The 21,355-nt window shown below is 46.9% G+C and overlaps 4 protein-coding genes across 14 annotated transcripts; 1 reads left to right on the top strand and 3 right to left on the bottom strand.

The window, feature by feature from the left end:
* Positions 1–453: 453 nt before the first annotated feature.
* cenpw (centromere protein W) lies at positions 454–2,111 on the bottom strand. Its single transcript, XM_040160879.2, has 3 exons — positions 1,926–2,111; positions 1,689–1,802; positions 454–662 (listed from the first exon to the last, which is right to left on the bottom strand). The coding sequence occupies exons 1-3, from the start codon at positions 2,010–2,012 to the stop codon at positions 636–638; spliced, it is 228 nt and encodes a 75-aa protein (XP_040016813.1). The 5' UTR covers positions 2,013–2,111; the 3' UTR covers positions 454–635.
* Positions 2,112–2,335: 224 nt separating this feature from the next.
* hddc2 (HD domain containing 2) lies at positions 2,336–4,810 on the top strand. The gene is made up of 6 exons (XM_040160862.2): positions 2,336–2,497; positions 2,889–3,010; positions 3,191–3,293; positions 3,397–3,465; positions 3,555–3,693; positions 3,895–4,810. The coding sequence occupies exons 1-6, from the start codon at positions 2,423–2,425 to the stop codon at positions 4,023–4,025; spliced, it is 639 nt and encodes a 212-aa protein (XP_040016796.2). The 5' UTR covers positions 2,336–2,422; the 3' UTR covers positions 4,026–4,810.
* tpd52l1 (tpd52 like 1) lies at positions 4,205–14,759 on the bottom strand. 11 transcript variants are annotated; one of them, XM_040160870.2, is made up of 10 exons: positions 14,331–14,759; positions 12,457–12,555; positions 11,505–11,708; positions 9,723–9,838; positions 9,487–9,635; positions 8,535–8,636; positions 7,707–7,721; positions 7,311–7,349; positions 6,603–6,663; positions 4,205–6,146 (listed from the first exon to the last, which is right to left on the bottom strand). In XM_040160870.2, the coding sequence occupies exons 1-10, from the start codon at positions 14,347–14,349 to the stop codon at positions 6,024–6,026; spliced, it is 927 nt and encodes a 308-aa protein (XP_040016804.2). In that variant the 5' UTR covers positions 14,350–14,759; the 3' UTR covers positions 4,205–6,023. The 11 variants fall into 11 exon arrangements, with proteins under 11 accessions (XP_040016804.2, XP_077949858.1, XP_077949859.1 ...); XM_078093732.1 differs by having other exon boundaries at positions 12,394–12,555; positions 14,331–14,467; XM_078093733.1 differs by having other exon boundaries at positions 7,311–7,337; positions 12,394–12,555; positions 14,331–14,467.
* Positions 14,760–14,925: 166 nt separating this feature from the next.
* On the bottom strand, positions 14,926–20,695 carry rnf217 (ring finger protein 217). The gene is made up of 7 exons (XM_078093742.1): positions 20,593–20,695; positions 19,751–19,972; positions 19,499–19,663; positions 18,983–19,080; positions 18,761–18,864; positions 17,939–18,010; positions 14,926–17,508 (listed from the first exon to the last, which is right to left on the bottom strand). Exons 1-7 carry the CDS (start codon positions 20,599–20,601, stop codon positions 17,426–17,428), a joined length of 753 nt encoding a protein of 250 aa, XP_077949868.1. The 5' UTR covers positions 20,602–20,695; the 3' UTR covers positions 14,926–17,425.
* Between the last annotated feature and the right edge of the window lie 660 nt (positions 20,696–21,355).

The raw sequence follows: 21,355 nt of genomic DNA, 5'->3' as shown, positions 1-21,355 counted from the left end.
AGAGAGCGGGAAGAGGCTAAAGAGATTTGGAAGTATTAACGTGTTTGAAGTGTCCACAACTTTAATACGCTCGGCCCATTTGATTTGCTTTTACAGTGTGTCTTTGTGGTATTTTTTAATCAGTACCTTGACCTAATGGCAGATAGGGTCTAAATAAGTCAGTATTGGGGGGGCGGGGGGGCGGGTACGCAAAACGAGCTGTGAGAGATTGTGCAGCCAAATGTAACAATACGTCTAATAAGTGTTTATGTCTATTTAATAAGTATTTATGCCTCTGACATTCTCAGATTGTTGTATTGACAACTGTATAGACCAGAGAAACAAAACCATTAATGCAGACTATGGTAATTTCTTGATACAATGTTATTGTTATATTTTAATGTATTAAATGAACAGGCTGTTATGTTTAGCATTTCAATTTCAGTGACTAAAAGGACTAAGTATGAGCCATTATGAAGATCCACAAGCATTTAATGAAGACCAAACAACTCTTGTGACAGTAAATCAGTTACACAAAGGATAGAATAAAAACACACAAAAATGTTGATTTCAGATAAAACCATATTAAATATCGTGAAAGATTTCTACTTTCATGATAATGTTTATTAAAATGACGAGGAAGTACTTCGCCGTCTTCAGCCGCGAGATTTTTTCAGCATTTTCTAGAATGAAAGAAAGAAACGTCTAAGTCTATCTCCTCCTCAAAATGTGCAAAGCATCAAGGAAATACAATAATTATGGGAAATAAACATGTATACAGCTAATTAATGTCAACATCAATTGTAGATATTATGATAATTATATTGTAATGTTTGGTTGAATTTGGTCAGCTCAAAAAAATCCAGAGTGTAAAATAATTCTGCTTAGAGGTGTGTCTTTCTGCTAAAGACACACCTCTTCAGACTCTACCTCGACTAAAGACTAACAAATTGCAGCACTTAAATTGTACTTGTAACGTCACTCATCTATAGCAAATTGTAAATTGGCTTATTTGAGGAAATTACACTTTCTTGTTTCTTGTTCTCCTGAGTTTGTACCCTATGGTTGAATGCACTTATTGTACGTCGCTTTGGATAAAAGCGTCAGCTAAAAGACCTGTAATGTAATGCTTTTAAATATGAATGAGAATAGGCTATGACAAAAAGGGATATAAAAATCACATTAACAATGGACTATCCCTGATAATTAGAAACTAAAGAAGAAAAGAGTATCTCAGAGAAGAAATTGATAAACACACTGGAAATTAAAAAGGAGAATTGTTCGAATGAATTATTATTTGTTTACTGCATTGTTGTTATAGACAGGCAGTTGTTGAAGTGAGTGCGGCCGAGCAGTTAGCAGCTTGATGCCTTGCTGAAGGGCAGGGGCCAGGTGGTGAACTGGCACCTCTCCAGCGAATAGTCCACACTGACTTGAGACTGCCACCCTCTGGTTGAGAGTCTCAACGGTGTGAGCTGCTGCTGCCCCAAAACTAAACCAAACTAAAAGCATGCTAACTAGTGAAAGAAGAAACAGGGGTCGGGTGGGCTGCCACTGTCTACAGAACGATTAAACAGCTTAATAACTAAATACATTTAGCACTTTGCTGTTGTGTGGCCACATCAGACGAAATTGTAGAGAAGCTGAATGTTGAATGGCCTTTGAGATAAATGCTAATATTAGACGAGTGTAACGCTAGCTTAACTCACCTTGGAGACTGCTCTGAGATGATGAGCTCTGACAGTTGCCGATTTTTCTTCAAAAGCTTTGGACTTTGCCTCCTCTGCCAGGCTGTTCAAAAACAGCAGCGTAAGGAGTTCAATCTGAGAAAGTGTAAAGAAATGATCTTGTTTATTTATCGGTGAAAACGTCAGTTATGCTAGTTAGCGTTAGCCACAAACAAAGCGGACGTAACGTTAACCGGGACTTAACAGCTACCCACTCACCATTGCCTCAGACGTTGGTCTCACATTTATGTTGCTCTTCGATTTCGTTTTGATTATATATTTCAATTTAGGTGCCTTCTTCAGCATTTTAGCAAATGTTCTGTGTGAAACCAAAGTTCACGCCAACAAAAAAAGGGTTTGTTTACGTCTTCAAATCTCCCGCTTCACTGACTTCCGGTAAAAAATTCTTCTTCGTGTAATCCAATCGTTGTTTGTTGTCATTACCGCCACCTACTGTTTCAAAGTAACGGATTCAAAATGCCATGTTAACAACAAGGACGATATACTATTACTTAAAATAGTTATTCAATTAATTGCAAACATCAAAACACTCAAACGAGGAAAAGGCGCTAAACTGAAGGAGCATTTAAGTGTAACACCTCTTTTCACTTAGTATCGTTGTGTTGTCTTTGCTGCCACCTAGAGGCGTCTTTACGCAACTACGTCAGCAAAACACCGCCACACTCTACTGTCTATATCCGGGTCAGAGGTCAGTAATGGCGGCCACCATGGAGACAGCAGCCGGCATGAGCAATATGCTGCAATTCATGAAATTTATCGGACAGCTCAAAGTAAGATGTCAAACGCTTTTCTGTTCATCCGGTCCCTGGTCAGTAATGAACAGCAAATTATTGATACTCAATCTGTAGCTTGTGGATTGTTTTGCTGGATCTTCTGATGTCAAAACACTGAGGCATCTATTCACTGCCCACACACACATATTACGATATTCTCTATTAAACTTTAGGGTCAAAACCGGTGGAAACAGCTCTGGCTCTTGTTACCTAAATGAGTAACATTACTTATCTTATCTGTGCCCTTTGGTCCAATGAACGATTAAAAATAATTTAGGAAATATTCACAATGTTGTTTTCCGAAGTGAGTGTATGCAACTTCCCCCCTTTTCTGTGCCACAGATTAATATAAATTCATTAATAAGTTTGTGGTGGTCGTTTCCTGCAGAGGGTCCCACGGACGGGATGGGTGTACAGGAACGTAAATAAACCAGAGAGTGTATCGGACCACATGTACCGCATGGCCATGATGTCTCTGACCATCACAGACCCCACAGTGGACAAGGACAGGTACTTCCTCTGCACATCCTGCACACCGTCCTCTGATTCGAGTCTGTCGCTCAGAAAGCATGGATATTCATCGCATGTTGCTCATGTAACGCAGTCCACATACCTTGCAAGAAATGGTTAGCAGAATACTTGAATAGTAACATCTATCACGCTCGTATTTTTTATTCTCACCGGCTTTAGATGCATAAAGCTAGCCCTGGTTCACGACATGGCAGAGTGCATTGTGGGAGACATCGCTCCATCGGACAACATCAGTAAAGCTGAGAAACACAGGCGGGAAAAGGCGAGTGAACCAAACAAATGGAGTGTGAAGTAAACAAAGATGGTTTGAATTTGCATTAAACGGAGCCGTCGCTGTTTGGCGTCTCTGATTTCTCCGCCTTCAGGAAGCGATGAGACATCTATCAGCTCTTCTGCCGGTGGGACTGAAAGAGGAGATTTACGGGCTGTGGGAGGTACGTCTGTCGTGTTTGTACTCACCTAATAAGTAACCGCGTGTCCCTTTTGTTTATTCGTGTAGCAGAATGTTTGTGTTGTTCTTTAGGAATATGAAAGTCAGAACAGTCCGGAGGCCCGGTTGGTGAAACAGTTCGACCTCCTGGAGATGATCCTGCAGGCCCACGAGTACGAGGAGCTGGAGGGAACGCCGGGAAGACTGCAGGAGTTCTTTGACTCCACCAATGGCGAGTCCTCCTCTCCTCCTTTTCACTCCGGTTTCTTCTTCACTGGATCTCCTCACCTGTGTCTCCCGTTTAGAGGCCCTGCGTCACCTTTTCAAAGTCTACGCACACACACATATATATATATATATATATATATGATGGGTTGTCTTCATTTGTCTTTTAATTGAAAGACCTTTTTTTCTGAATTGAATTCCCTCCCAGGCCGCTTCCAGCACCCGGACGTGCTCCGGTTCCTGAGCTCTCTGAACGAAGAGCGAGGACGTCGCGTGACTCCAACGGAAGAAACGGAGAAATCCAGAAGGCCTCAAATGCCACAAAATGAAGAGACGTAGAAGGCAGAAGGTGGATATTCTCCACGTGCACGTCACTCTTTTGCCCCTTTAGTTCTATCTGTACAGTCCTGGAGAGGACTGCGTGGTCGACAGGGAATAAACTGAACTGCAGGATAATAAAATGTAATGACATTACTGTAACACTGTATTAAAACTTGTGATGTAGACTCAAACTCAAATTTGTCTTTACATCAATTGGTTTTATTGTATATTTCCACCTAATTGACAAATACATGTTTTATTACATTTTGACATGTTATATATGTATATTATCTGCCAGATGTTACATTGTGTTTATCTTTTGAAAAATGTAACAAGGTACCAAAGCAGGATTTCTGATGCTGAAAATGAAGTGAATACGTTTTTAACAGGAAATCAGTGAGAAAACCGCAGTCAGACGAGGAAGTTTTATAGAACTTCACTTCAGCATTTTATTACATTAGCTTTTTTTTTGACATGTTAATTCAAAGTTGTCAGTATTTATTGTAAAAATCACTGACAAACATTTGAATTTGTTTTAAATGGGTTTTAATGTTTATCAATTAGTCAGAAAATGTAAAATGGTGAGTAATTAGTTGCATGAATACAAATGAATGGATTTTGTCTTTAGTGAAACATTTGTAAAAGGTTCTTAAAGCTGACAGTTCAGTTTCATTTCAAACCAACACAATATACAAAAGTCCGATATATACTGTGGCCAATTCTCTGAATGCACAACCTCAGTTATTTGGTGACAGGTCGGAGGTCAGCGATCGAATGCCAAAACATGACTTATATGAAAAACATTTCTTCTCATTGTAACTTCTTAAGCCGGAGCAAAGAAAGAATAATCTTCTAACACATGAGACAAAAGCAGAAACACAAAACGGTTTATATACTGAAAACAGAAAGGTTTGTTAAAGAAAAACAGGATGCTTTTCACACAAAATGTCTTTTCATAACATCAAAAGTTAAAACGATGTCGTCTTTCAGCATTAAACAGATCATCCCCAAGAACAGAATCGGGTCTGTATGATCATGTGTGAGCTCATGTTAGTTCTGTATTATGTGTTAGTGACACAGCCAATAGGCTTCTACCTTATCTGGACCGTTAAAATGATCAAATGTTTTATACCTGTGTGTGAATCCAGCATGAATCTGAGCTACAGCAGTTCAACACAAGCATCAAAACACAATCATCCTGTTTACGGGGAAACAGAGCTGCTACTTTTCATTTCCAGCATTACGCCTAATCGTCTGAAGTGATTGATCAGGTTGTGCAGGACGTCCCATCGTCCTAGTCCCCGTGCACTCTGTGGTCCACTTCTTCCTAGAGACCACTTGGTCTCAGACGGGGTGAATGCACGGATTCGTGAAACATCCCATAATAAGTAGGATCCACTATTCAAACAGGGCCCGGCCCCGTTAGCAGCCCACAAAAGAATAAGTAAACAGTAGTATGACCGTCTGTATTCTATCAGGTCTGCCCAAGGAATACTTTATCATTACAAAGTCTCCGGTCTTAGTGTAAAATCTTTTATACAAAGTTTAGAAATACAACCAGTACTTCTGGGTTGGTCACAGCTAAGTGGCTTATATGTATTTTTATTTAATGTTTTAGTAAAAAGGTAGTTGAAAATGTAACAGTCTATTTTAATACAAATACTTTCTAATAACCTAAATAGTGTAAAGAGTTTTCTGTATGAAGTTGTGTACAGTTTGGATTTAGCAAATAAAGTAGAAATGAATCTCTTTTATTTTGAGCGAATCTGCTCATCATAAAGTGATCAACAGATCCAGTTCAGTTGTATGTATCTCAAAATAAATGTAGCCAGCTGTCACTTTTAAATATGTAGCTTGGCATCTTTGGTCCAAACAAGAAATGTCGTCACTCTTTCATCGATCTCAGCACTCGGAGTAGCAGAACAATTCCATCCGAGTGTGAGAAGACTTAATCGCAAACATGAGATTGTTCGCAAAAGCATCTCAGCACCTCAGTCGGAGCGTTGAGTTTTTCCGTCAGCGCGGCCTCTCGGAGCTGTCCGTCAAGTGGTTGGTGGGCGTGTCCTGGGCGCTGGCGTGAGCGGCGGAGGAGAGGACCTCCTCGAAGCTGCCTCCCGCCTCGCCGCCGCCGACCTTCGTCTAAGAAAAAGGAAAAGCGTCGACAGGAAAGACTGTGTGCTATTAGAGGATACGGGGAGCGTTATACGTATTTATAATATGCTGTTAGTGGCAGAGGTTTGCAGCCATGTAGCATCTTGCGTGTCACACACGGGACGGGGGTCGACAGCAGAGACGCCCTCGGGATCAGCGTGCGTGTAAATAACCACATAAGCTAATTACAGAGCTCAGGCCTCTCTGCTCGCCCACGTTTCATAACCTTCAGAGGCGGCGACATGACCTGCTCTCCTCCTGCCGGCCATCACGCCGAAGCTCAGATTACACGCTGTATCAATCAGTCTGTGGGAAGCGCGAGCCAACGGCCGCGCTGCGGTAACGGGGATTTTCCTTGTTTATTTAACGCTAGCTATGGAAACGTGGACGAGAAGCTTTTAAAAACACACATGTTGTGCTTTTCTCTCCCACACTCACGTTTACCTTGATGGTGGAAACTGTGGTCTCCACTTTTTCCTCAAAGGACTTGAAGCTGGGAGAGTTTCTGTGACGAAAAGAAAGACATTCGACTTTATTACTGTGTGTTATTATTAGAAACAACCCCAAACCATTAACGTGCGCGGCTGATCTCGGTGTATTGCCTCCACTCGATGTGCGTTCCTGCCGGGAGGTCGCCGACGCGCTCAGAGTGAGAACGTGAGAACCGCTCCGACAATTCTGTTTCTTATCACTAAATAAATGTTAACCGAGGGAAAAGCGCTCGCTTCTGCGGAACACAAATACCGCCTCAGGGCGCCGTTTCACATCCACGAATGTCCAAAACGTCACATGACGCGTGATCATAATCAGTTGTAACCACGAGTGTCATGAGTTGTTGAGTTACGGCCCAAACGGGTTTTGAGAGGTCAAAGGGAGCAAATTCTGTAAGGACGTTCCCGCTCACGGCTTCCCGGGATGTGTCACGCTCACGGGAACGAAGACGGACAGCCGGTCACGGTGACCTTCGACCCCTGAGTCGAAGTGGACGTTCGTGGCGAACTTGAACAACATTTCCGGAGAGAACGAAACTTAATCAGGCCGGACGACACACAAACAGAACTCCTGACGCGCGCTGGGGCAGACGAAGGTTGTACGAAGAACACAAAGGTCGGGGGAAATATGACACACACACACACACACACACGTGGTTACCTCATGGTGGGCATGCTCATAGAGTGTCTGATAGAGTAGCTGTCCCCAGAGAGCGTGGTGAAAGAGGACATAATGATTAGCACAGGTCACACACACACACACACACACACACACACAGAGGAGGCGTTGTTTTTATACGTTGCTTTTGACATTGTGGCCGATTAGAGGATGAAACAGAGAGGAAAGGTTAATCCGATCAATATTCTGGATTACAGATCTGACATCAACACAGACGGAGGTACATTACAGCTACGCGCTGCGAGTCAATAACCATTTAAAGCTGCTGCTCTCAGATCAGCCTCGGCCATAAAACCTAAAACGACTTGAGCCTCAGAGTGGCAGCCGGGCGCGATCGTGACAGGAGGGACGCAGCGGGGGGGAGGGGGGGGTTCTTACCCGATAGAGTTGGACCTTGGGAAGCATGGAGGAAGATGGAGAACACACATCTATTAACAGGTGCTCTGACACCCGACTCACACCTGCGTTATCTCACCTGTTCACGACAAACGTCCCGAATGAGGCTTAACGTTGTAAACACACAAAAACACGGCAACGCTATCCACACGCACACTTAAAGGAAACCCGGAGTGGAACGCATTGGATCACACAGACACACAGCAGATGTAAGACAGAGAAACACAAAATCCTGGATCCTTTGAGAATTTTCAGGCAAAAAACGTTAAAATGACTCGCAAGAACACAAATAAATAATCAATAAAAACACAAACATGCTTATGGTGTGTGAAGAAGGACATACCTCCGGGGGAACAGAAACTCTAGACCAACCACGCTGGAGGGACCAAAGACAAAACAGTGTTTCCTCTCTGTACGTCACACACAGTGAGCTGCAGCGTCCACACAGGAGACAATAACACATCTGTTGCCACTGGCAACGCCTCACTGGGGACCCGTTCAGGTGTTCATTCTTTACGGTTTATGTAAAACCAACGTTTCTTCACAGTATGTGCGAAGACACGCGGGACGATGCAGACTCTTGCCGCGTTGACGAGGAGGACAGACTGCGCCTCCCACAGAAAGCCGCTTAAAGTGGCTTTACGTAATCGCAACCCCCCCCGCTGAGCGGGACAGAGCAAAGAGTCAAAACTCTCTCTGGGAGACGGCGCCGGGGTGGACGGACGGGCCGTGGCTCACGACGCTGTCCACGCGGTCTGCGCGGTGAGGACAACGTGCTCTGTGACTAGTGGACGGATGACGTCGTCGTACCTCATGTCTCCGAACTTCCTGGTGAGGGCGCTGCCCAGGGTGCTGAAGGCAGCCGATGTTTTCTGTCCCGCTGTGGACAGCGTCTCCGAGGTCTTCTTGTAGCTGAGACAACAACAACAACAAAAAGACGCATTCAAAATATGGGATTATTCTTCCCTGCAGACATAGAAGCAAGGTGCAAATATGACAAGGGACAAACAAGTAGACAATCATGTAACAACAAGCATCAGTCTGTCTGCACTTAGTCTTCCATTTGTTACCTTATAGGATTATGCAGTTTGTCAACATCTGTCCTATTTAATAAACACATTATTCACTGTCCGTCTCACATCGAAAAATGATTGGTTAACAGCTTCTAACCGGTTTCATCAGGTTTATTCATTCGTATCAGCTGGGCGAATGTGCTTTCCTGTGGTTTTAAAGCTTTGTTACGGGGAGGCAGCTGGTTCATTATAGATGAGGCCGCCCGCTGCGCGTGTGTGTAAAGTGATCTTCAGGTCGAAGTGTGTAACTGGAGGAGGCGTCTGGAGAAGATCCCCTCGCTCCTCTCTGGGTGAGAGCTCCCAGTTCTAATGAGGAAATTAATCTCTGCACACTTTTCCGGCATTTTCCACATTCGGGAAGAACATTACAGATGTTTTCCCCTGGCAGTAACACGGGTAAAACTCGTGTGTCATGAGGTCAGCGATGGCCTCTGGCGTTGTGTAGCGTGTGTAGTTAATCAGGCTAACGATGTCTGTTGCAGTGGACGCCACAGAGACACTTATCGCACAGGCTTATGTCGTTATAATTGGGTTTCTGATATCTCAGTTTGCAGCGTGCTCTTATCGGCTGTCGGAAAACAGAGCGAACCTGCTGCGTGCGTGTGCGTCCTGTGACGATGAATGTACGCACACTTCCCTTTAACCCAATCGAGCCTGCAAAAGTCGACTTTTAAAAAAGGGCGACTTACGCCGTGGAGGTCTGCACGTCGTGCCATCCTCGGCTCAGGTTGTTCCGGAGGTCGTTGAGCGACGTGGCGCCCAGCTTCTGTCTGAGGTCGGCGTGCTGCTTCTCTTTGGACGCCAGAACCTGCTTCAGCGTGCCGATCTCCTCCTCCAGCTGGACGGGAAAGGAAAGAGACAGAGCGGCCCTTAAAAAGGGGTCCTAGGATCGAGGCGGCTCGGTTCTCTGCGAGCGAGCGCGCACTTTAGTCAACTCCTGCAGAACCTCCTCTCGCTCCTCCTCCGTCAAGCTGGAGCTGAAGTGGAGCTCTGACGCCATGTCCTCGTCGGCCTCTCTCAGGGGCTCAGAGTCCAGAAACCCTGAAGGAGACGTTCACACACACACACACACACACACACAGGATCTGTGAACACATTTAATAAATAAACTCAGCATCTGATCCTGGAATCAAAAGCATGTATTCTCCATGGAGGCCTTTGGTTAGTTGCAGTGGAAAAAAGTGACTAAATGGACGGTTATTTTAATTTGGTGTCGATGAAAAGTTGGATTAACGGTGATTAAAATGTTGAAGACAAAATGCTTCTGACTTTTACGGACTTTTTTGTCTGTCTGTCTGTCTGTCTGCACCTCTGACAGTTATGTAATCCATGACATCAGACTGTAGAGCTTTAATCTGGATTAACTGAGGTGGATTATCTTGCTGCGCTACAGCACCACCCCCACCAACACACACACACACACACACACACACACACACACACACACACACACTAGATGCTGTTTCTTGGGACAGATTGACTTTAAAAGTTGCAATTCTGGATTCTAGTGGAACCAAAACATTGTGTACTATAATAAAGCGTTGTTGTTGTTTTTAAACACCAGAATGAATTTAAAGATTGAGAGAAATCTTGAGGTTGTCAGAGGGTTTTCACTCCTTTTGAGAATTATTTGTTTGTAGTCATTTCATGCTGTGCTTCTGGGAACAAGACGGGTCTCATGTACACAATTACTCGCACTCTTTACAAGCTAATCCATGACTAAACTAAATCACACATTCCCAATGTGTTTATGAACGTGGCTTTGTGTTCATTGAGAGCAAGAAAGACGTCCGCTGACCCTCAAACGATCCGGCAGAAAAATACTGAACCGTGTCAGGTTCAGTCAGTGAAGAAAACCAGCTTTACTCTCCGCTAACAACAAGTTACAACCACAAAATGCTGCTAAATAATGTGTGAAGATCTACAGGGGCTCCGACACGAGACCTTTCTATGGCAGGTGGCTATTTCTGCACACGGCACAATCAGACCCCCCCCACAGGTCAGAGGGACGCCTTTCAGGTGCGTTTGTGCAAAGACAATTAAGATCTGTCTCTTTTGTGTTTACATGCCAAAGACAAAGACCATGAAAATGCAATCAAATGTCAACCGTTCTTCAACTTGGAACACAAAAAAAGAAATGGAGGCTAACAAGTCACAGATCCCCGACACAGCGGCGTCTCCACCAACATGAGAGTCCTTAAATAAGGGTTTGTGCTAACATGTAGTATAGTTTGTCACTAAGGAAAGAAACTGGACGTTGCTTAAGAACGACGCTCCGTGTCACGTGACGCGCTGCAGGAACCGCCAGGAATGTGAGGAAGGCGAAAACGAGTCGATGATCCGGGTCGCGGCTCCGCGACATTGAAGCGATGGTGGAACGTGGTGATTATCCTGGGAATTAACCGCCTACTGCGCAGCGCTTCAAAACGCGCTCATGAGCGTCGCAGATCTTCACCTGCAGAGAATCGCGCTCTGCTTCATGTGTGTTTGTTTGCTCGCTTTTTATTTATTTATCGTCATGTGTTCCGTATTTGGTTTGATTTAGGCCCAACTGTCCGTTGCCAAAAGACTTAAATGTGTTCATTTTACTTCATTGAACGACATCCCCCCAAATAGAACAAAATGCAGCTTTTGGGCCCCGGTGGGCCCCGGTGGGCCCCGGTGGGTATTTGCTCTGTTCTACCGGCTCTGGTCTCTCCGTCTTCACCTCTGCTGTCCAGCTGCATGTCCCAAGTGGTGGACATGAACCAGTTGTCCGAGTGGGACTTTGACGTCTCCCCCCACCGATCGTCCCCTGATGGTGCCGTTTTATTCCACTCGGTCCGGTTTTCCCCGTTCGGGGCCACCGGGGCCACGTCGTCGCCACACGAGCGCCGCTTAACCGATTCCCCGCCGGCGCCCTGAGACGGACCTGAGCAAAGTGACAGGCCATTAAACAAGAAGCGCTCGATTCATCTAAACCTGCAGGTCGTCTTTCAACGGTGCGTTTTACTTGATGGACAAAAGAGAAAAAGGGGGAGTTTTAAGAAGAGAAGCCTCAGCGTCTCAGTAATGAATGAATCGTTACCGAGAAGCTTCTTCTATCTATGTGGCACCAAACATACGATGTCATTTAACCGCTGCTTTTATACAGTTTGTTTCCGCTAGCTGGTGTATATTATACTAACCGTCTCATTCAGTCAATAAGAGCCACTTACATCTGTTAATGATCTGTTATGTAAGCATTGGTTTATGATCAGATGCATTACATAATGCATCCAGCCATGTGCTGTTAGAGGGACATCAAATAAGCTGCATTAAGGTTCACTGTACATTTGGACAGTTCTGACCCGAATACATCAGAAACTATTTGAGTCAAACAAAAATCTCTCTTGTCTTCCGTTTTGTTTTGAATATTCTTCAGCTCTCGGAATGTTTTTATGAGAATCTTTCACAATCTTGCTTCTTATAGACACAATCCTTAATTAGCAGTTTATTAAAGAAGAAACCAAGCACACACTCACTCTCCTGACTGCTAGCAGTTAAATCAACACTGAATCGTGACCTGTGATGTGACTTGTGTGCATCATCATCATCATCATCTTCATCCTCATTACCTGCCCTTTGACTGCATGGGTTTATCTTTATTCCGTTGGTTATCTGGGAGAGAAGAGTCTTACCCGTCTCTCCCTCGCGTTTGGTCGTGTTAACCCATTCCTCTCCGGGACCCATGCTGCCCCAGTCCACCACTGCTCCGCTCAGAACACCAGAGTACAACTCTGCAGCAGAGCAAGGCAGCAGGGCGAGAGGAGACAAGAACACTGGTTAGACACACACATGCACAAAGCAGGACAAAACACACACACACACACACACACACACACACACACACACACACACACACACACACACACACACACACACACACACACGACAACCCTCTTGAGGGATTCGGTGTTCCTCCAGTGTCCATCCTGGTAACCTGAGAGCAGCTGATCCGAGCGTTTTGACCCTTTGCGGTCTGAGCTTATTGGGGCTGTTTAAACAGGATTTACCAGTTTCTTTCCACAGAGCAAATCTGTGCTTCTCCACAGATAACAATGGCATATTTTGTAATAATTAAGCAAGAACACGCTAAAAAAAGGTTATTGAGCAACCCGAGTTCCCTGTAGATGGAATCCCATTGCCCCACAGTGCTGCAGCGAGGAGGAACCAATGATTTCCGTCTGGTTAAACTTCTGCTTTTCTTTCCATGTGAAACATAAACATGGGAGGTGGCACAGTATAAAGTTTAAATGATTTTCATTTTGGAAATACCATCGTACGCCCTGCTATGTTCTCACACAACTTATTTCATGATGATGTAGATTCACTCGGACAACACAGCACCCACCGAGTCACTGCGACAAAGTCAACGAAAAAATGCTCTAATATTTGTACATTTTCCCCATTTTCTTTCCTCAGCTTCCATCCCCCTTTTCCTTCGGTCCGGGCTGAAATGCTTTTGGTCACAAGACTCCCATCTGTCCCGTTGGTCATGTGGCTGTGCGGAATCAGAGGCCAGGGGATGCTCGTACGGCCATTGGAGTCAAACCCGTAGCCAAGTTTCCTTAATAACTGAAACAACAACAGCACCAATGTGCATAAAACCTTTTTTTATGAGCTTAAACATGCTGTAAAACATCCATTGTTGCAAACTTCAGAGGCCATATTTCCATAATAAATTCCCATCAATTTACACTGACTTCACATTCATCAAGCTTGACTGAAAACGCGAAGTTCTTTTCCTGCTACAGTCTCTAACTGTACACGATGTGAGCCGCAGGCAATTAGACCCAGAATGCAAATGAGTGAAATGAACTCCCTGCAAAACAAACAGCACCTTCATCCCGGTGCACGTGTCAATGTTTCCAACATTCAAATTCCTGCGTGAGACATAACGACACGAGCCACCGCGAGCACAATGTAACCGGGTTTATGTGTTAAGAGAGGACAGCTGATGTGCTGAGAACAGGAGCACCTGCGGCCTTAAACCCGGTCTGGAGTCCCCGCGTTGTCTTTAACGAGCAGTAACACACACAACACAACACAACACAACACAACACACAAATACAAACGCGCAACAGTGTCGCTTTCGTGAAGCGGCTTCGCGTCACAGAAGTGCGCGCGGCTTCATTTCTGGACCGACCGACCGACCGCGCGCGGCCCGAAGGCCCGACTGCCCCCCGCTCCTCTCTGCCCCCCCCCCCGCTCCTCTCTCTGCCCCCCCCCCCCGCTCCTCTCTCTGCCCCCCCCCCCCCCGCTCCTCTCTCTGCCCCCCCCCCGCTCCTCTCTCTGCCCCCCGCTCCTCTCTGCCCCCCCCCCGCTCCTCTCTGCCCCCCGCTCCTCTCTGCCCCCCCCCCGCTCCTCTCTCTGCCCCCCCCCCGCTCCTCTCTCTGCCCCCCCCCCGCTCCTCTCTCTGCCCCCCCCCCGCTCCTCTCTCTGCCCCCCCCCCCCCCCGCTCCTCTCTCTGCCCCCCAGGTAGAAATAAGAAAGGAAAGCGGCGCAGACTCACCTTGATGTCCGGTCTCCATGAGCGACGGCCGCGTGAACTCCCCCCCGAATAAAAAAGGAAACCCGGCAGCACGCGCGTCTCCTTCAGGGGGTCACGCGCCGGGCCCGGTTTTGGGGCGGAGCTTGGAAACGCGAGCCAATGAGCTCGCGCGTTCCTAATTTGCATAATTTAGTAGATGGACAATTTAATCCGTGGTACGTGTGTCCGTCCGCGTCGGAGGAAATACAAATACACAACTACAAGCGAATACGTGAAGTCAAGATCTTGTAATGTAGTACGCAGCCTATAGAACAACACTAGTAACTACTACTTGTGATAATATTAAAAGGGATTCACTAATACATAATGGGAAAGAATGTCATATATTTATTTATTTTCCAATGGATTCGTTATATTATCGCTTCTATTCTTTGTCACTGTGACAAACGCACTGTTACGCTGCTCATGCCAAAGAATCAAGGTCGCGTTGCTTCGCCTCCTGCAGGGCACTTGTGACCCCTGCTGACATAAAGCTGAAGTCACAGCAGCGCTGCAAAAAAATAAAAAGGTGGATGCAACAGATAAACAGATAAGGAAGCTTATCAAACAGAAGACGTTGGCATTTGACCCAGTTTAGTTTATTCTTCATCAGAGCCTAAAAACAACAAAGTGAGTAATGAGGACAACGGCGGACATTTCTAACGGAGGCAGCAGGTGGAGAACAAGGTGCACGGTAATCAAAGACCTTCCTGTGAACGACAGTATGCAGCGACATCAGACCAAACACACAGTCACAGGCCTTCTGAGATGAAATGAACCCACGTTATTTTGTCCATTAACTACATGTACACATTAACTACATGTGCACATTAACTACATGTGCACATTAACTACATGCACTCTTGGGATCACTTCCTTCATCGAGCGTTTCTGTCCTTTCAGCGTTGGAAAGAGTCGCTCGTTTTAATCTGCAGAGTCCAAAGAGTCCATCAGCCGAAATAAAGAGACCGTTCAACTTGTGCAAAAGTAAATCAGATGTGATATTGAGGATGTTATTGAGGACAAACCTGTGGTTAAAATGTCAGCGGTTTGGTTTAATCTTTGGCTAATTAAAACACATTCTTAATGGAAGGCCTGGTCGCACTGCCCACTGATAACTGGGTAACAGATCAATTCTATTGGACTCAAATATATTCATATATATATTTGAGTTTTCCTCAGTAGGTTATTATACATTAAGAGCCCAATATTGTGATTCATTGGACTTATTTTTAAAACACATAGTCTTTGGAGTCACGCAACAACAGATTGGCTCACCCGGTCATCTATGACGGCGGTGAAGGCACTATTGCATATTCATGTCAACGTCACTGGGACAAAAAAAGGCCGGAGGCATCAGCCAGCCGATGCGCTCCAGCAAAGGAAAACCATTGGCCGAAAGAACTGAGTTGACACAGCAGCGCTTCCTTCTTCGTGTTTCGCTCTCCAGTGATCCGCCGGAACCCAACAACGAAGCCACGACGGCATCTTAATGAGCACAATCGACCCCTTTGAACGTGAACGTTCTTTTCTGTTTGCCGTATATTTTGGGAAACTTGTAATTCCGAAGTTGTAATCATTTTTAAAAAAAAAGCAGCGCTCACGACACACAAGTCGAACCAGCGTCTGCGACGTCGAGGAGATTCCTTATTAGACGAGCAGCTGTTTGGGCAGCTGTGGGGGGGGGCGGAGGGACGGAACACAACGGATTCAAACCCACAGTCAGCAGCTACTGAAAAGCAGAGTGTGATATATACATATACATGTTGTGCGTCCTTCAGGAACATTCACTACACTTAGCAGCTGTTACGAGCTCCCAGATGCAGAATACGTGTCATCCCCCCCCCCGTCTCCTTCGTGCTTTAAACCCGCGACGGAGCGCTATCGCCGTGAACCCCCCCGCGGGGCGGAATGCTCCTTTCCAAACATTGTTTAAGCATTTCTCTCATTCCACATCTGTGCCGATAAATTGTGCTTCTCCTCAACAAAAACGGAAAGAAAAAACAAATGTGCAAAACCTCTTGTGGCGTTAAAAGCGTCCCGCTGGCGTCGTCCAGCAGCAGCGGACGACAGCGGGGGGTTTGAGGGACGAAGTGAAGCGTGAAAACCTCCCGTTTCCTGGCAGCGCTCCGCCGCCGCGCTTCCTTCTTCTTGCGGGTTTGTGCCAGTCGAGTTCGCTGAAAGCCGCCGCGTCTCCGTCCCACAGAACCCCTAAAGTACACTTCCCCAAAAACCTTGAAAACCACGACCTCATTTCGTTAAAAACACCGCGTGTTGCTCTCGAGCAAACCACCACCCGGACGACGCAGTAATGAAAAGTTAAAGCGTGTTCATCTACACGGACCACTATCGTTCCTAAGCAGCTTTTACACCATCGGATGCAAATTCTTAGTCTTCAAAGCCTCAAAGTCTATTTCTTCATGCAGACTCGGCTACGACAGCATCACCGGCCAAACCCTCAGCGGCAACGTGAAAAACAATAACAACGAAATACAACAAAGGGGCGGAGCCCGCTGTCTGCTCCGCTTGTTTTGGCACAAATGGAGCAGCCGCTCGTTCGACGATGATCAAGGCGCTCGGCCCTAAATTCAGTTTCCATCTCGCGCTTTCGACAAATGGCCGACAGAACTATTTGCAAAAAGTTTCCTCACTTCTCTCTGCCAATAATCGGTGAGCTCCCGCGGTCGTCTTCGAGCATGCGGCGCTGACAGTGTTGTTTCTATCGTCCACAGCATCCGTGCGATAAAGGTTCGTCCCATCAGGCTGAAGAGCTGTGAGCTCCATCCTTTAAAAACATCCCAACCGGCGTAAACAGATCAGGCTTCGTTCTGCTGAAACGCGGCAGCTGCTAAATGTGCACAACGCAAACCGCTGAAACGTCCTGGATCGCGTCCGAGACAAATGGCGGCCAGGGAGAGAGGACTCTTAAGCAAGTTTAATTCAAGGGGATTCAACGGCTTTCATCGTGTGAAGAGACCGGAGTTCCTCCAGCGTTCCTCCAGCGTTCCTCCAGTGTTCCTCCAGCGAGGTGATTATCCGGCAATCGCTTCCTATGCTTTTTTCTCTCCTTCCTGGGGTCAGATCCACCGTCCGGAGCCCTGTGTGCGCTGCTGCTTCTTCCTCCTCTTACACAGGTAGTAGACCGGGAAAACCACCAAACCTGCAGAGTGAGAGGGAGGAGGAGGAGGAGGAGGAGACGAGGATCAAAACAAAACGATTCATGTTCCTGACAACACAAACTCATTGGTGTAAATCCTGAATTATCTCTCGGTGTCGGGCTCTGACGAGTCTTCTACGCCGGTTTGATTTGACTATCGCATTTTATGGCGCGCTGCCTTCACGTTCAACGGCGCGTTTCAAATGATCCGAGCCGAAAAAGGAGGCCGGCGGTGCGACACTGATTCCGACATCGCTGGGAGTAAATGCCGCGCCGGCCCGCGGGCTGATTGTCCGTTAGCAGCGCAGACGAGAACGAGATTAACGCTGATCTCGTCTCCGCCGAGGCATCGAAAGTTCACAGAGTGTTGGATGACATCACAACGAACCACCACCTGCATGTGTGTGTGTGTGTGTGTGTGCAGTTGTGTTACCTATCACCAGCGCCAGAGCTCCGAGCACCACGACCAGCAGAATGACCACTGGAGCGATCAGCACCTTCGTGCCTGCAGAGAAGAACAGAGAGAACCAAAGTCCTCCTTCATCAACGAATGCTCCTTTCAGTTGGAATCCAAATGGATGTTTGTTGATGTTGGTTTTGTTACATTTTCTCTCTATGTTAATGTGTCGCTGCTTAAAGTTGCGTCTCCAAAAGGCCGAGGCCCGACAACAGCGTCCAGAACCCAGATGGTTCTCGCCGAGGGACAATTTAGCTCCTGGTCCAGCCGGCACCCTGCTGAGATAACCAGCTGTGGCTGTGATGGAGCGCAAAGCCAAGCGGATCGATCGGAGTTCCGCCTGCTGGTGCGTCCAAGCTTTCCTCGGCAAGCACAGGCCTTGATATGGTTAATATGCTGCGTTCGCTGCAATCAAGGAGGAGCTTCGTTACCGGCAGACGGGACGCGGACGGACGGCCGGCAGGCGAACAACGCGCCTTAACTGAAGGTTTTCATCGGGTGCTAAACTTGTTCTATCGCCTTTGCTCTCTCTGGTCTACAATTATAATCCACAGCAGAGTGCAACACGTGGGCGCCGATTTCATGATTGGGCAACGCGGGGAAGCTCTTACGAAAGCAGATTACAGACAATACAGCAGGTTTCAGAGAGAGTGCGTAGAAACGGAAAGCTTAACACGAGTTCAGCTCCATGCAAATTTGACAACGGTGCCTGAATACAGACGACACTGCAGCGGCCCCACCGGAGAGCTTCAGAGAGGACGAGCACACACACACACACACACACACACACACACTTACCACAGACCGACCCTCTAATTAGCCGTCTCAGATGAGGCTTATCGGGGAGGTAGCGATACTTGCACCCGAACACGCTGAGGTTTGAGGTATGGTCTCCAAAAAACCTGACAACGAGAAGTTACTGAGATCATCACATGAAAAGAGAGGAGGAGGAGGAGGAGGAGGAGGAGGAGGAGGTCCGAGCGAAGAACGTAAAAAACAGAAACAATAGATGCTTCTCACCGTAGGTGTCGGTAGCGTTCTCCACAGCGGTAACAGAAGTTAGTGTTACACTGCGTGCACGTCATGTGGTCACATCCCTCTGTGCGCTGGATGTGGATCTACGGATGTAGAGCGAGCAACACTATTACCATTATATTCATAAGGACTACATACGTTAAGTTCATTTCTTTGGTTGGGTTCTTCATTGTAGAAAATATCACAGTAAAATGCAACTCTCCGCCTCAGACGGGGAACATCTGCTTGAGCGTCCATAGAGCAGCGTTCCACTTAATGGATCTTTTCCTTTATGGATTCGTCTGCTGCAGCCTCACTACAAACCGGCCATTAAGCTGCACTCGGCGTCTCCTCCAGCCAAAGGGAGACGAGAGCTCATCCCGTTCGATACGTCGCCTGCCGGTTCATCCGTTTCCACGGCGCGCGCCTCTCCTCCTCTAAAACTCCCCATCCGTCGTCTCCTTCTGGCTCTTAGGCCTCCCATCGATTTATTCCTCCCCATCCCCTCCATCGGTCGCTCACCCTGCAGCGCGGGCACTTCTGGGCGTTCCTCTGGCCGTGCTCGATGACGCTGGCCCAGCCTCGCAGCAGCTTGTCTCCTTTCCTGTAGTCGCGGCACTTGACCCCGCTGTGCCACGGCGCGTGGCATTTGAAGCACCACACGAACTGGCAGGTGTCGCACTGGATCTAAAGCCGGGGGGGGGGGGGAGAACCCAGAAAGCTGAGCGCGTGCTCGGGCTGTTCGTCTTCGTGTTTCGGCGGCGCGGGGCTCACCTTGTACTTGTGCTCCGAGGGGTTGGGGTTGTTCCCCTTCAGGGAGGTGAAGCGGCTGCACTGGGGGCAGGGCTTGGTGCTCGAGTCCAGCTGACTCAGCTCCAAGAAGTACCGATATTTGGCCACGTCCTCGTCGGCTAGATGGGAAATCACCAGGCCCTCCTCCAGGTAGCCGCCGCACTCCGGGATCGGACAGCCGATGTACGACTTGGCCACTCGCACCTGGGACGCGTCACAACAAGTATTCCCTTTTTAAAATGTCAAATGGATTGGAGCACATTAAAAAGCTTTAGCGAGAAGACAGAGAATATGAAATTGACGCTATAATGCGACAGCATCTGCTCCACAGTTTGTCTTTCAGTGACGTTCACAACCAAATCTGCAATAAATTCCCACCACGGACGGGAAATGGTTAATAATTGACCCCCGATCAGAGGGTAAAAGGTAGATGAATGGAGGGCAGAGTGGACTGAGGTGAAGTTAATGTGTATCAAAGCCCAAACAGACACACATGAGTCACTTCAGCAGTACTTTAGTGGAACGCAGGTCACGCGGTCTGAGAAGAAAACAAACACGATGACTTTAACATCCCAGAGCCACACGGGACCCTTTTAGAATAGAATTTAACTTACTTAAAAGGTTATAAAATGTTTTAAGGGCTCTAAACAAACAGAAAAATGTACCACCGAGATAGAAGTGCTTGCTTAGTGCGAACTGTTTGATAAAAAACTGTCATTAAGTTCACACCAATGCAAACGAAAGCAACACATGTGGGACCGTAGATACTTTCAGTATTATACCTCAGTTTCTCTTTCTCTTCTCTGGTCCCCCCCCACACTCACCCGCCTCATATCTTCTTTCTGTGGTTTTCTCCACACATTTTACGTGACAAAAGTCACTGAAACTTGACAACACACATAAAGTACAGTACAAACAATAGATTAACCCCCCAAGGGTGTTACACCCAACACACACACACACACACACACACACACACACACACACACACACACACACACACACAGACTAAAAGCCTGTTACCAGATAATGAAATGTGAAATGTATCCTGAGAGAGCTGTGGAAGTGTTGTTGCCACAACACTTCCACAGCGATGACCGGTGCCGGACCGGTTGGACGGGTTGGTGAGCGCTGCCAGGCCGTCCGTCACATACCACACAGGCGCGTCAACGCTTGCGGTGCTTTAAAATGCCGAGCCGAAGCCGTAGGCCAACAACACAGAGTGCAAACATACACGGGTGGCAGCAGTAAAACTCGGCGCACACGGGGCCGACTGTGAGCTCAGGCACAGCTACAAAACAATGTAGTCAGCCCCGTCTTTTGGTTTGTGCACATTGTGGTGGATATCTGTACCCCAAGGTTTGATTCTGCAAGAAAAACGATTGCAATTGCAAAAGACAAAAAGAAACGAGGTGCACAGATCCGATTATAACATTTGTGTAATGCATTTTTTTGTTCAGTCAGTCCATCAACCGGAGTCCGCTGTAACGTGCAGAGTGCTCGAAAAGCACTAAGTGAGCAGTCGAAATAATTAGCTGGAAAAAGCACGTACTTCAATGGCGGCTCGTGCTCGGGTTGCCGTGCAGG

The sequence above is a fragment of the Gasterosteus aculeatus genome, chromosome 18 (genome assembly GCF_964276395.1).
Source record: "Gasterosteus aculeatus chromosome 18, fGasAcu3.hap1.1, whole genome shotgun sequence".
Lineage (NCBI taxonomy): Eukaryota > Metazoa > Chordata > Actinopteri > Perciformes > Gasterosteidae > Gasterosteus > Gasterosteus aculeatus.
The sequence above is the reverse complement of the archived record's forward strand: the minus strand, read 5'-3'. Positions and strand labels throughout refer to the sequence as shown.